Source organism: Musca domestica, unplaced genomic scaffold (assembly GCF_030504385.1).
Source record: "Musca domestica strain aabys unplaced genomic scaffold, Musca_domestica.polishedcontigs.V.1.1 1032, whole genome shotgun sequence".
Lineage (NCBI taxonomy): Eukaryota > Metazoa > Arthropoda > Insecta > Diptera > Muscidae > Musca > Musca domestica.
The window spans coordinates 324-15,872 of NW_026712119.1; the positions used below are offsets into that span (position 1 = coordinate 324).

Below are 15,549 nucleotides of genomic sequence, written 5' to 3' on the forward strand. Positions count from 1 at the left end.
TTTTTTTTTTAATTTAAAGATCCTTCAAAATTGAGGAGTGAGGTAGTAAGGTAGGGAAGAGAGAACTTAGCTGCTTTTTACTTGTTCTTTCCTTATTTCGAATTTTCATTTTCAATTTCAAAGATAAAAACACAAAGTTGTACATTTTTTGATTTAAATTTTAAAAAAATCTGCAAAAAAATAACTTATTTTTCCTGAACAAATGTTAATTCCCTAAGTTGGAGAAAGGACGTCTCCTATAGGACTCAGCAACAAAAAATAGCCTTTATATTGAAACGAAAATAATATATTAATAATATAGTAGTTAAAATTTCTCCTTCCGAATATTTTCTATATCGAAATTAAAAAAACCGTTATACCACAACATTTCATTCGAAAAAGTTTTCCGATTTTAGAACCTTCAAAACATTATATTTAGTACACCATTGATATGCGAAAGCTCAAAAACACCACTGCGCATGTCTCTATATTTACAAAAACAAAAAAAATATTTTCATCTGACACAATAATACCGACTGTGATAGTGTAAACATAAACAAAACACAAAACTAATAAAAATAATAATAATTTACAGGAAAAAGATACGGCATTTAAATGTGGCTTAAATTCGTTTTAGGATTACTCCTGGCCTATTTGTACTTTTTTGTGTTCAATGATAAGCAAGGTAGGGAAAATGGGAAAATGAAAAATTGAAATAATTGTCACTTACCATTCATGTACATCCGATCCGATCCATCGTTACAGAAGCACCTGCAAGAAAAGAAAAAACATGTAGTGCCGGTAGTGCTGGTGGTGGTGGAGCCAGACGCATTGACAGCAAATGGTTGATTCCACCAAATGTCGAGGTGCCACAACCGCCATCCATGTCAACATTGCATGTCTATTCGGATGCGGCGGTGTGTTCCGACAAAGCCGTCTGCAGTAATATTGGCAAAACTTTACTCCAGCAGGGTGGAAATGCCATTGATGCTGTGATTGGAACGCTACTTTGTAATGGCCTGGTGACCATGCAAAGTATGGGTTTGGGTGGAGGAGTTATAATGACTTATTATGAAAGAGAATCACAAAAATCCTTTAGCATAATGGGTAGAGAACGAGCTCCGGGAAAACTCAAAGAAGAACTATTAAAAACATTTGAGAATTCGGAAAATTTGGCCCAATCTCCATTGGCCATTGCCGTACCTGGAGAGGTGGCTGCCTACTATGAAGCCCACAAAAGATTTGGATCCCTGCCATGGCAATATATAATGCAACCCACAACGGAGTTATGTATAGAAGGTTATACATTGACACGACATCAGCGCGATGCCTTGTTCCTTAATGAGCAACGAGTTCGCAAAGATCCTCTGCTGCGTCAAATGTTTGTAAATCCATCAAATCAACAATTTTATCGCGAAGGAAGTCACATTGATATACCTCAGGAATTATGTACCACTTATAACATGCTAATGCAGGATGGGCCTTCAACATTTTACAATGGTACCTTGGCCTCGTTAATTGTGGAAGATTTGAATGAAATGGGTTGCCCCATAACCACGGAAGATCTAAATGGTTATCAAGTGGATGTAGTTGATTCGTTAAGAATTGATATCGATGATTTCGTTCTACATGTGCCTTCACCTCCAGCCAGTGGTCATATTGTGGCCTTTGTAATGCAAATTTTGAAACCATTTAAAAAGTCCTTTGTAAAATTATTGGATTTCCGTGATGTCGATATTCATCGCATTGTTGAGGCGTTGAAATATGGGTTCGTCAAACGTTGGGAATATGACACGGAAGTTGATAAAGAGGTAAAATAAAAATATTGGATACAACATTCTAGACTTTCTACAATTAAAAAATATTTAAATATTTTATCGAAATTCAATTATTTTATATTTTTATGAATTGTCTGTCAGGTTTTGAGTGACCTTCTATCACTGGACTATGCCAAAAACATATCACTTTTCATAAACGATATAAAGACTTTTGATGACCCCTCGCATTATGGAGCAAGTGTGGATCTTAAGTATACACCAGATTATGGTACGGCTCAAATTTCCGTTCTGGCCCCCAATGGGGATGCAGTATCCGCAACGAGCTCCATTAATTATTAGTAAGTATTTAATTCAATATTAATATTATCCTCAGCCAATGTCCGTATAATAAATATATTTTGACCTGTGATATGACTATTCAAAATGTTGACCCTTTATGGAGGAGGTTCCGAAGAAGAGGGCCAATTTTGTCAAACTGACATAAGTCAGATATAAATAGTAAAACGTGCTAAATTTAGACTATATCGACCACTTTCTTCACTTTATATGAGATATGTGATCATTTTTGTAAAATGTGGAAATGTGGGTGAGGTTTCAGATATAGTGGAGCGAATAAATGTCAATGAAAATTTTAGGCCGATAAATTCTATATTCACATCATATCTCTGGTTGAGAGAAATATTTAGATATAAGTATAGGCAAGTTTTGTCATAAGCCATTACAATATTCAAATGCGAAAATTTGGTGAATAATGTAACTAAAATCATCAAAATACCGAATACCGGGAGGTACCGTTATATGGGGGCTATATGAAGACGTGGACCTGCACGGACAATTTGCATAGGCTGTAGTATCCATTTCGATCTTCAAATACCAAATTTTAAACAGTTCCGGTGAAAATGTAGCTAAAATCATCAAAATACCGAAAGAGGTACCATTGTATGGGGGCTATACTAAAACGTGGATCTACATGGCCCATGCAGACCAAACACACATTTCCTTAAAATTTTATCAACCTAGTTAAATTCGTTCGGATGTTATAGTGATTTGCACAGATGGACGGCCATATCTAAATCGACATAGATTTTTATGCTGATCAAGAATATATAGGGTGAGACAAAAAACTGTAACAAAGTCAAATGCCATGATTTTTATTTTAAATTTTCTTGAATGAAAGCAAAAACTGTCGGAGATAACAACAAATTTTAGAATAAGTTTAAGTTTGTTCGAATTGGTCACCTTTGGCACGAATTAGGGTCTTCAAACGGCCAATGAAACTGCCACGCGCTGTCCGTATGTTACTCTGCGGTATTTTGGTCCGTTCCCGGCGAAGCGCTTGCTTGAGGTGATCGACACTTTGGTATGTTTTAGTGCTAACCTTGCTTTGCAAAATACTCCAACGGATTGGTATCCGGAGAATTGGCGGTCATTGTGAGCTTGAAATGAAGCAAGGAACCTCATATTGTAACCATTCTTGAGTGGTAATTATTCTGATGCCACGGTCGATTAATACCACACATCATACCCATGGCCGGCGCTTGGGTTCTGGTGGCCAACCGAAGGTGCACATTTTCAGTTGACCTCTTTGGCAAGTAAAAACGATCATTTTGTTTGTTTACAAACTGCTGGACAACGAATGCTTTCTCATCGGAGAAAACCAAATTCAGCAGTTCGCCACTTTCGGCCAAATGAAGCAACTCTTTAACTCTTTTTTAGTCTATTTTCTTTCTGTTGCGGTGTAAGTTCTTGCACTTCTTGGAATTTGAATGGCTTTACCCTGAGCTCATTTTTCAATATTTGTCGAATGGAATATTGCGATATGCGATCCAGGTCACGAGCCATTTTTCGGCCACTGCGACGCCGGTTTCGATTAAGTCGATTCTTTACTTTTCGAACCATTTCTGCTGATGTTGCTGTTTTCTTCCGTCCACTTCCTTGACGTCGGGCTACGCTACCAGTATCACGGTAACGAGAGATGGTACGAGACACAAAAGATTTATTCACATTTAAATGCTGGAGTGCTCTAACAATAGCCACTTGTGGTTTTCCAGCCGAATATGAAGAAATTAGACGTTTGAATTCCATCACGAATAACTTTTATTCTGGAAAGTTGTCACCAAAATGCTTTTGTAAGCTTGTAAACAATATAATGGGCTGTCACTGGAATAATTTAACAGCTGTCGGACAAGTGGCTTAGAGATGACAACAGTCTGAAGTTGGTTGCAGTTTTTCATCTTACCCTGTATGTGACCATTTTTAGAGAATATTAAAATGTGGGTGAGGTTTCAGATATAGTTGAGCGAAAAATTGTCAATGAAAATGTTAAGCCGATAAATTCTATATTCACATCAGATCTCCGGTTAGGAGAAATATATGTGATCTCTACCATGCTTATAAAAGATTTTGTGTTAATAGAAATATTGAGATGTGTTAAGTCCGAATGGAATCGGATGTTAATTTGGCGTTTTATGAGTTTCATGGGTATTACAAATTTTACGACGTACTAAGTTTGGACCGAATCCCATGCTCCCTTCGAGAATTATCGCGCGCACCAGCTAGCCAAACAGACAGACGGATGGACACGCCCAGGTCGACTCCAAATGTCCTGAAACGGATTTGGACCAAAGAGACCTAGTGTCTAAAATCGTTATTTCGATGAGGCACGTTTTGGCCGTATCAAATGATGTATACCCTCTGTAGCCATATATCTAGGGGGTATAAATATTCCTTTTTTGCTGGCATCCTGATTTTTTTTAAATTTTATCCTTTTTTATAACGAGGCCATTTTGAATTTTTAACAATTGTAACAATTTTCCAGCCACCTTTTACCGCCGACACAGTATCTTTTATTTTTTGAAAAATTCGACCGCCTATGGCTGAGATACCAGCAGGAGTGGGCTAAAATATTATTTTTCTTTTGTATGAACTTATGTTGATAAAAATTATGGGATGTCAGAAATTAAAGAAAATCAAGTTAAAAAGCTACTAAGATCGGCCGGGCCAAAATTTTATGATCTCCACCATTTGGAAGAAACTTAAAATTTTTCAAAAAAAAAAAAAAATCCGTCGAAAAAAATCAAAATTTCTGTCATAGCTTGCAGTACTTATTGCGAACTTCAAATACGAAATTTGAAAAAAAAAAAAATCCGAAGATAATGTCGCCGAAATCATCAAATCACCGAATAACTGGAGGTGTCGTTGTATGTGGGCTATACGATGGCGTGGACCAGTATACGCAAATTTTGTCATAGTCTGTAGTAGCCATTACGAACTTTAAATATGAAATTCGAAAATCATCAAAATACCGAATATTGGAAGGTACCGTTATAAGGGGGATATACGAAAACGTGGACCGACAGACAGACATCGCTAAATTTGCTTAGAATTTTTTTCGGGTCTATCATGATTATTTCGAGGAGTTAAAACGGAATGATCCGTGAAAAAACGTGAACACTGTTTTCATATCAATATTAATATATCCTCCTAACTATGTGAAGGGGATTCTAAGCATTTTAGACCTCACAAAGTATTCTTAATCATTTAAAATGACGATTTAGTCGATATTAGTCGATTGTCTGAGAAAATCCCTCTGCATTCTATGTTAACGGATTGTTAGAAATGATGTGTCAAATTCTGGTACACTATTTTGAGTTTTAGGTTATGTTAATTGAATTCATTTTTTTAATAGTTATTTATTGTAATTAAATATTTGAATTATTGTATTTTTTCTCCTTTCAGTTTTGGCAGCGGTCGCATGGGGTCTCGTACGGGTATACTCTTCAACAATGCCATGTCAGATTTCACCGTTAATGGCCTGAGAAACTACTTTAATTTACCAAATGTGCCGAAACGCAATAGAATCAAACCTCACCTACAACCTATGTCTTCCATTGCACCGCTCATTGTGACACACAAAGAAAGCGGAGATGTTCGTTTAGTGACCGGTGCTGCCGGAGGGTCTCGTATTATTTCGACATTAGTACAAATATTGATACGCATTCTATGGATGGATAAAAATATTAAACAGGCAATTGATTTTGCTCGATTCCATCATCAGCTGTTACCGAATACCTTGGAATATGAATTCGGCATTTTACAGCAGGTGGTTGAAGATTTAGAGGCACGAGGCCATGCAACAGAGAGGGTGCGTCATAAGAACACCGCTGTTTGTGGTGTGGAAAAGGTAAAGGGTGCTGTCTTGGCCAATGTGGACTATCGTAAGGAAGGCGGAGTGGATGGTTTTTAGAGGTAATTATGGGAGTATTTATTTCAATTGATATAAGAATGTAATTTTGAAAATGTATCAATGTCGTGAGGATTCAAAAATCAATTAACCCAAGTGGGTAGGAGGGTAATTGCAACTTACGAAAATTACACCATATACAGTAATGAATTTATAGTTAATCGATTTTATTTACTTAATATTTCCGACTAAATTCAAATTTAGTTTCCAGTTTACTTTGAACCTAAACGACGCTAAGTACATTACCGGTCTTGCCTAATGACCAACGGAAATAATTTTCAAAATCAACCTCCTCAACCTGGGATATTCGCCCGCTTAATCATATATTACCTCAACCAGTTGAGAACATTTTTGATCAGTACTACTTTAAATGGTTTGAAATATTTGGCATTTAAATATTTAACGTTTTTGGAAAAGTAAGTTATCTTATTTTTAAGTTTTATTTTGAATAGCAGAAACTCTGATATCGGTATGAAAATCTAACAAGAAATCTGACTTTTTGAAATATTTTTCTTCCGTCCCTAGGAATTAATTGAATATAGTGTAAAATAAATCCACATATATAAAAGAGTAAAAAACAAGTCAAAAAGTAGTGAGTTCGGCTTGGCCGAACTTTGAATACACTCCACCACTTGGAACGTATTTGAAAATTTTCCAAAAAAAAAAGAAAAAATAAATAAATAAATAAAAAATCCGTTAAATATTCTGTTAAAATTTTAAAAATACCGAATACATGGAGTTGCCTTTATTTAGAAATCTATACGAAGGACATACGAAGGCAATTTATTGTCACAGGCTGTAGAACCTACTAAGAACTTCAAATACTAAATTTGAAACAATTCTGGTGAATAATGTCGCTGAAATCGCCAAAACACCGAAAATAGGGAGGTACCGACATATGGGGGCTTTACGAAGACCTGGACCTGCAAAGACAATTTTCTGCCATAGACTGTAGTACCCATTAGGACTTTCAAATACGAAATTAAATTCAATTCCATTCAATAATGTCGATAATATGTCTAATCGGGGGCATATATAGCCCATTTCAATACCAAAAGTCCTGCAGACGAAATACACATCTGAGTAAAATGTTATCAAGCTACTTCAGACACTTTTTCAATCTAGAGTGATTCGGAATCTAGAGTGATTGCCACAGGTGGACAGACGGACGGACAGAGAGAAAATATATGCTGATCAAGAATATATATTCTTTGTGGCGTCTAAAATGTATATTTCGAGGTGTTACAAACGGAATGACAAATTTGATATACTATGGTGGATGGTATAACTAGTAACTGACGGAAATACTGTTTCATCAACGCCCAGGAAAAACGGCTAAAGCTAAAATCTTGAAATGTTGCATGTGGGTAAAGGTTGGCAGGTAGGGGTTAGAAAAGCCTGAGTCTTTAGAAATTCGAATAGGAAGTCCATTAAAAGTACAAAAAGACAATAATATTCGTACTTTATGTACTAAATAGTACTCAATTCGGTACAATTTTGTTTTGGTTGAAGGGATTAATCTAAAAATTTAAAATGTTGGTATTGGGGTTCTGGTTACCCACCACCATAAGATAAAGAGTTCGATTTAGAAATGCGGTCAATAAACGAACGAATGGTATAAAATGGTACATATTCTTCTAAAGGGTACTAAATTTAGAATTAGGGTAAGGGATTGAATTGGAGGACTAAAATAGCTTGAAACATGGAAGAGTATTTGAAAATATGTACTAAGAAGTACTAAATAGTACTAATTTGATATTGGGTGAAGGGATAAACCTGGATATGGGAAATTTGGAGGAGAGTCTTTGATGTTGTGTAGGTTAGACAAACTAAAGGGTTCTTCGACATTCTAACCATACGCGTAGCGAAATTACTAAAATGCACTAAATTATGTACAATTTAAACTTATGTGAACGGATAGTGGGAAAATGTTGAATTTGATATGAGAATCAATTCTTTAAAATTGGATTGACATAAGTATGTAGTTTTGAAAATGTGTACTAAGCATAAAAACTGGACTAAATGATAACAAAATTTGTAAAATTCCGTTTTGGGCGAACGGAAGGAATTGGTTATTTGAAATGTTGGTGCTGGGGTCCCAGATGGTGGTGTGTCTGTGATAAAGAAGTGGTTTTGGAAATGTGTGCTACAAGGTCACGAAAAGTACTAAATAGTATTATATTTGGTACAATTAGATATTGTGTGAACAGATAAGGCTTACAATCTGAAATTTGGTGACAGGGTAATTCTTTATAGACAAAAATGGTGGTTTGGACAGACAAATTGAATGTGGGTTCATAGTGCAATGGGTTTACGAATATCCTCCTGGTTAAACTTGAAAATGAAAATTTTTGAAGACTTTTTGATGTGAAACGTTAACATTTTCCTATTATTCTTTCTGAAAAAGGACAAATTGTGCATTTTGAGTACTAAAAGGGCTAAACACTATTGAAAGGAATCTAACATTAAAATTCTTGAAATAACTATAAGTAGAAAATGTATGTTCTCAATGAATTAATGACTGATATCAATGGACAATTCTAAAAAAAATGATTATATAAAAATGATAAATTTGGTTAAGTTCGATACCTACTTTGATAATATTTTATTTTATTTAAATCAAGTGACATATATTTTATTTCTTTTTTTCACAGATTATTTTTCCTAATATGTTTCGTTGCGGCCGCTTATAATTCTTTGAATTTTGCCCTTAACATCATTGATAAGTGGAAAACTTCCCCGGTTATTATAATCATGAATCCCGAAGCCACATTGATTACCAATGACCCATTTCCGTCGGTAACCATTTGCAATATGAATCAGGCCAGCAAGAGGAAAGTGAGCAATTTTAATGTGTAAGTATTGAAATGTAATTTTCGTATGATTTTATGATATTATTTAAGGCAAAAATTAAGTTCCGTCACACAATTCTTTTATTTTTTATTTCTTACAGAAATTCTTCGGATTATGCAATGCGAACACGGGTGTGTTTCCAAGAGTTAAATTACACTGCTTATGCGAAGGCACCTTTCCACAAAGCCAACGATTCCCTAGTGAATTTTATATTAAGAGTAAGTATATATCAAAGATTCCAAGGTATTGTGGTATCCACCAAATAAAATATTTTATTTAATTAATATACATATAAAGAAACATTTGTATAAATGATTAAATTTATAATATTTTTACTAAATTGATATAAGGTTCGAAGATTATACACATTCCACTCCTTCGGTACCCAATAAATCGTAAACGGTAACATACGTTTATCGCATGTATCCGTCGACTAGCTTTTTCATATTTGTTGTATTTTTCCGTCTTTCAGAACAAAATATTGCGCAAAAGGGTTTTTGAATTATCTAAAAAAGACAAGTAAAAAAGCCGAGCCGAACCATAAATGCCATCCACCAATTGGAAGGAGCTTAAAATATGTTAAAAAAGTTCATGAAAATTAACTTTAAATGAAGACCGATATATGGGGACTATACGAAGATTACAAATTTTTATCATAGTATGTGGTACCCAATAGGGCCTAATGTCGCTAATGTTATTTGTAGGGTATAAAAAAACGTGGACCTGCAAGAACAATTTTCCGTCATAGGTTAAGATATCCATTACGAACTTCAAATACGACATTAAGAACAATTCTGGTGAAAAATTACGCTATGAGGCTATACGTAAACGTTGACCGAGATGACCCATTTATGAACTCAACCTGCCTACTGACAAAATTCACATATGTGCAAATGTTTAGCCATTTATTTCACTTCGTTCAAAAGATTGCAACAGACATTTGGACGTCGCAAAATTAATTTTGAATTTTACGCTGCTCAAGAATATATATACAGGGTGAAATAAAAAAACTGCAACAAAGTCAAACGCCATAATTTTTAAATTTTTTTTAAATTTTATTGAATATTGAAAGCAAAAAATGTCGGAAATATCATCAAATTTTAGAATGGGTTTAGATTAGTTCGAATTGGTCACCTTAATTATGGCCCTCGAACGGCCAATGAAATCGTCACACGTTGCCCGAATGTTGCCCTGCGGTATTTTGGCCGATTCTCGGCGAAACGCTTGCTTGAGTTGATCGACACTTTGGTATTTATTAGTGCCAACCTTGCTATCCAAAATACTCCAGACACAATAGTCCAACGGTTTTGTATCCGAAGATTTTGGTGGTCATTGTGCCCTGGAAATGAAGCGAGAAACCTCATTTTGTAACCATTCTTGGGTGGCGCGTGGTGAGTCCTGTTGGAATGTCCAAGGTCTGTGGGCAAAATGGTTGCATGCCCAAGGTTTTAATACAACCTTCCGAATATTTTCGAGATAATGTTCGGCGTTAACTCTGATGCCACGGTCGATTAATACGAGCGGAGAGCGACAATCGGTTGTTATATCGACCCACACCATCTCCATGGCCGGCGATTGAGTTCTGGTGGCCAACCGAAGGTGCACATTTTCAGCTGACCCCTATGGCAGGTAAACTCGATCATTTTGTTTTTTTACAAACTGCTGGACAACGAATGTTTTCTCATGCGAGCGGAGAAAACCAAATGCGGCAGTTCACAACTTTCGGTCAAGCGAAACAACTCTTTAGCTCTTTTGAATCTATTTTCTTTCTGTTGTGGTGTAAGTTCTTGACCTTTTTGGAATTTCAATGGTTTTACCCCGAGCTCATTTTTCAATATTTACCGAATGGAATATTGTGATATGTTCAGCTCACGAGCCATTTTTCGGCCACTGCGACGTGGGTCTCGATCAAATCGCTTCTTACTTTTCGAACCAGTTCTACTGATGTTGCTGTTTCCTTCCGTCCACTTCCTTGACGTCGGGCTACGTATCACGGTAACGAGCGATGATACGAGACACAAATGATTTATTCTAGAGACTATCACGCTTGAATTCCATCACCAATAACTTTTTTCTCTAAAGTTCTTATTAAAATGCTTTTGTTCGCTTGTAAAAATATAATGAGCTGTCACTGGAATAATTTGGCTTAGGAATGACAGCAGTCGGAATTTGGCTGCAGTTTTTTCATCTCACCCTGTATTACTACTTCATTTGGGACCATCCCATTCGCGGTAAAACTATTCAATCAAATCCAGAATATATTCCTGTGGATTCAAATTATTGTTTTTGATAAATTTTGTTCATTTCTTATAAATCTCGTAAAATGCGAGCGTTGATTCCGGTTCGGACTAATTTTTGATAATCGTTTTATTCTTGACAAATTTCGACTGATTTTTTTTTATCAGAGATTTCCTGGCCAAGAGTAGTAAGATTTTTGTAATTTTTAACCTTTTCAAAAACTTTCTGATTAATAATGTTGAATTTGTAAATATTTTAAGGGACTTTCCAGCCGTGTATAAATCATAAATATTTTTACAATATAAATATTTTTTTTTTAATGACAACCTACAAAAAATTATTTTTAAGATTTCGTGTCCAAATTTTGTAGTCATGGATTTAATTTTTTTTCAATTAATTCCCGAACAGAAAACCTTAATGTTTTTAAGAAATTGCCTAAATATTATTTTATTTTGCATTTTTGGTGATAAATCAGTAGGTATTTTATGATGAATATATTATATAAAAATTAAATAATGAATATTTTATGTAAAAGCGAAACAAAAAATGGATCAACTACTAATTTGTTAAAATGTATTTAATTTTTATATGATTAAATTTCATATGTTTTTTATATAAATAAAAGTAAAATTTTCACTTCTTTTATTTAAAGAATGGCCAGCCCTGCTCGGAAATGATTGTCATGTGTGAATGGGATCGACGACAAATAATATGTACCGATTTGTTTCGAGAAGTATTTTTGGATGAGGGTATCTGCTGTTCCTTTAACATTGCCCATCCATATTTGATCTACAAAGGAGAGTAAGTGGTGGTTCGTTAAGAAATATATACCTTTAATTAAGTTTAAAATATTGTTTTAGCTTTATCATGGCTCGAGATTATACCTCTATTACTGGCCAATGGATACCGATCGATTGGCATCCGGAAACTGGTTATCCTGATGATTTACCCAGTCGTTTTTATCCCCGCAAGGCAGTGGGTGAAGGTGTCTCCAAAGGGTTGACAGTTGTTTTGAATGGTGATATAAATGATTATTATTGCTCATCGACAAATGGACCGGGTTTTAAGGTAGGTATCTGAGATTCATTTTTAAAAAATTAGAAACTGATTCTAAAATATTTGTAATTTTAATTTATTTACTTCTTTTGTATTATTAAATTTATTTTTTTTGTATTTCCAGTTACAACTCCACAATCCAATTGATGTACCACAAATCAAGGAAACCGGTCTCTCCGTAAATATCGGCTATCAGACAAGTTTTCGCATTGCGGCCAATAAAGATGAGGCCCAGCCCACGTTGCGTTCAGTGGCTCCCAAAGATCGCCAGTGTTACTTCACCCATGAGCGACCGCTGCTCTATTACCAGTATTATACTCGACGCAACTGTGAAAGTGAATGTGATGCCCAGTTTTTTCTACGAACCTGCAACTGTATACCCTATTTTATGCCGAAAATATATGCTAATGCCTCGACATGTTATATTCCCCATTTCGATTGTCAAAAGGAAGCTGAAAAAGTCTACACGGATCCCCAAACGATGAGCTGTAAAAAGGAATGCCTCTCCAGTTGCCATGATCTCAGCTATATGCCGGATGTTTTTGAAACCCCATTGGCCACCGATGATTTTGAATTGGACAATGCGTTTATGCGCAACTTTTCCAAGGAGTATATTTCGGAAAATTTGGCATTGGTTAATATATATTTTCCACAAAATTACTATCGCAGTAGCATTAAGACTCCGTATACGGGTATTACGGAGTACTTGTGTAAGTTGAAGAGGAAAATTTGAAAAAAAAAAAATATTTAGTCTTTTTTAAATATTATTTTATTTTTTATTTTTATTTATTTATTTATATTTATTTTTTTTTTTTTGCAGCTCAAACTGGTGGCATTATGAGCTTGATGATTGGTTTCAGTGTATTTTCTTTGGTGGAATTTGCATACTTTTTTATCATCAAACCATTTATGCAGCTTTGGAGTAGAATTTTTAGCAGAAATATTGTTACTATTAGACAGTTGGATGCACGTAATAATATACAGGATGCAGATTACTAAAATGTGTTATATGAAATTTGTATCATAAAATTTATTCACCACAATTTAAAGAAAACATTTGCACTTTTTCCCATATACAATCATGCTTTACTTTAATAATAAAATAATATTGTGTTGCCGTACTTTTTAAACGTCCACCATACTATGGAGGATATATAAACTCTGTCATTCCGTTTGTAACTCTTCGAAATACTTATGTCAGACCCAACAAAGTATATACATTATTAATCAGGGTGAAATTCTAAGTCGATTTAGCGATGTCTCTCTTCCTCTGTCCGTCTGTTGTAATCACGCTATATTCCAAAGGCTACAATTCTGCACACTTTTGTATTTTGCCAGTTGGTCCACTTTTCGTATAGCCTCAATTCAACGGTACCCCCAGGTATTCAGTATTTTGATGGATTTAGCTGCATTATTTACCGGAAATGTTTCAAATTTGATTATGTTAATGGATACTAAAAGTTATGGCAAAAAATGACTTATGAAGGTCCAAGTCTTCGTACAGTCCCCATATATCGGTCCCTCCCAATATATTTTTTTTGAATTGTCTGTACAGGTGCACGACTTCGTATATCCCACTTGATATTCACCGGAATTTTTTAAATTTCGTATTTGAAGTTCGAAAATTACTTATACAGGTCTTTGTCTTCATACAGTCCCCAAACAACGATTTTCATTAAAATGGTATTTTCCAATTTTTTATACCCTACAACACTATGTGTTGTTCCGTCCGTCTGTCCGTCTGTCCATGTTAATTTGTAATCACTCTACAGGTCGCAATTACGGCCCGATCCTCACGAAATTTCAAGTGGAGGGTTAGGGTCAGAATTGAAGCTTATTGCTTTTGGAGATGATCGCATAATATTTAGGTGTTGAAATTTACCAAAAACTGTAAAATGTCCTGATTTTGAAGTTGCTCCACAGAACGCAATTATGGACCAATCGAAGCGGAAGTTAGCATGGGGCTAAAGGTTAAGGCTGGGCAGAAGCCTTCCGATTTTTATGGTCATCGGGTTATATTTAGTGGGTGAAATAGACCATAACATTTGTGTTAAATAAATGTCAAATTTTCCATTCAACCGCGAATATTTGTAAACCCGGCGGAATCACAAATAGACGAACAGGTCAATCCTGACCGTAACGTAGAGGCCGATACTAAATATATAGAGAAACATATACAATGTATATATACAAAAGAAGGGGATGTTAGGTATAATTTTTATATCTCAAGAATGGCTGGACCGATTTTGACAAATTTTGTCAATTCAGAATACCCTCTTGCCATATATATATATGTAAAATCTAAAAAAACTGCATAAAAATATGCCAATAATGACGTTAATATAGATTTTTTAGTATTTTATGACATTTTTTATTTTTTCATATTTTTTATCGCATGCGATTTTTTCAATTTGACTTATAATATTGAAGTGTACATTTTGTAATATTTTTTCAGCTTACAACGCAGGTTGGTGTTATTTTATAAAAATTGCAATTATCGTCCGATCCTCGCGAAAATTTTTACAAGGGTAGGGTTATTCTCAGAAGGGCTAGGCCTATTATTTGCAAAGCTGTCCGCAATGTATTTAGGGGTTGAAATGAACGAACAACTAAAAATGTTCCTGATTTTGCAGCCGTTATAAAGGACACAAATAAAACCAAAGGACACGAAATCTCCCATGAAGTTAGAGTTTAGGACAGCGGGTAGAATGGAAAAAAATACCAACTTTACTTACAGATGATATTCGAAATACACAAAGGCGAATTTCTGGGGCTTCTTGCTTTTGGAGATGATTACAAAATATATAGGGTTTCAAATGAACCAAAAACAAAAAAAAATGTCCTGATCACACAATTGAAGCCAATCGACACGCCTGAGAGGAGAGCTAAGGACAGGGAAGTATTCTAGCATTTTGGATGACCATTGGATTATAGTTAACAGCACGAAGGAGGGTGTAAATATTGGGCAACTGTCCCTGGTCAAAATGCTAAGGGTAATATCTAGGCAGTGCTCGTGACATAATAACGGGTCTTCTAACATATTGTAGGGTATCACATGGTCGGCCCGCACGACTATAGCCTTTGCTTACTTGTTTAATGGTAAATCTGGTAAATAAAAAATTTTAAAATTCTATCTAAGAGGCTAGGGAGTACGGGAACAGAAACTAACAAAAATTGTCAAAAATATATATCAACCCCAATAATGGCATATTATCCACCCAGAAACTGACAGTCATGCTACTACTTTTTATTCGCCCATATTTCCGGTACCTCCCTCAAAAAGTGTCAACATTTTGAATAATAGTGAAAATTTAAAATGTGTATCCGATTTTGATCAAACTTAAAGGCTAGGATTTTGAAATTGTTCATGTAGGTAGTTGTAAGTTAGTACGGATGAGATAA

At 35.1% G+C, this 15,549-nt stretch overlaps 1 protein-coding gene across 2 annotated transcripts; it reads left to right on the forward strand.

Annotated features, from left to right (window-relative positions):
• The first annotated feature begins 517 nt into the window (after window positions 1–517).
• On the forward strand, window positions 518–13,245 carry LOC101893747 (scoloptoxin SSD14-like). 2 transcript variants are annotated; one of them, XM_005179768.4, is made up of 7 exons: window positions 5,866–6,005; window positions 8,655–8,855; window positions 8,954–9,071; window positions 11,744–11,892; window positions 11,952–12,159; window positions 12,272–12,857; window positions 12,968–13,245. In XM_005179768.4, exons 2-7 carry the CDS (start codon window positions 8,755–8,757, stop codon window positions 13,144–13,146), a joined length of 1,341 nt encoding a protein of 446 aa, XP_005179825.2. In that variant the 5' UTR covers window positions 5,866–6,005; window positions 8,655–8,754; the 3' UTR covers window positions 13,147–13,245. The 2 variants fall into 2 exon arrangements, with proteins under 2 accessions (XP_058984099.1, XP_005179825.2); XM_059128116.1 differs by lacking the exons at window positions 8,954–9,071; window positions 11,744–11,892; window positions 11,952–12,159; window positions 12,272–12,857; window positions 12,968–13,245 and adding exons at window positions 518–664; window positions 745–1,790; window positions 1,899–2,095 and having other exon boundaries at window positions 5,496–6,005; window positions 8,655–8,791.
• Window positions 13,246–15,549: the final 2,304 nt, after the last annotated feature.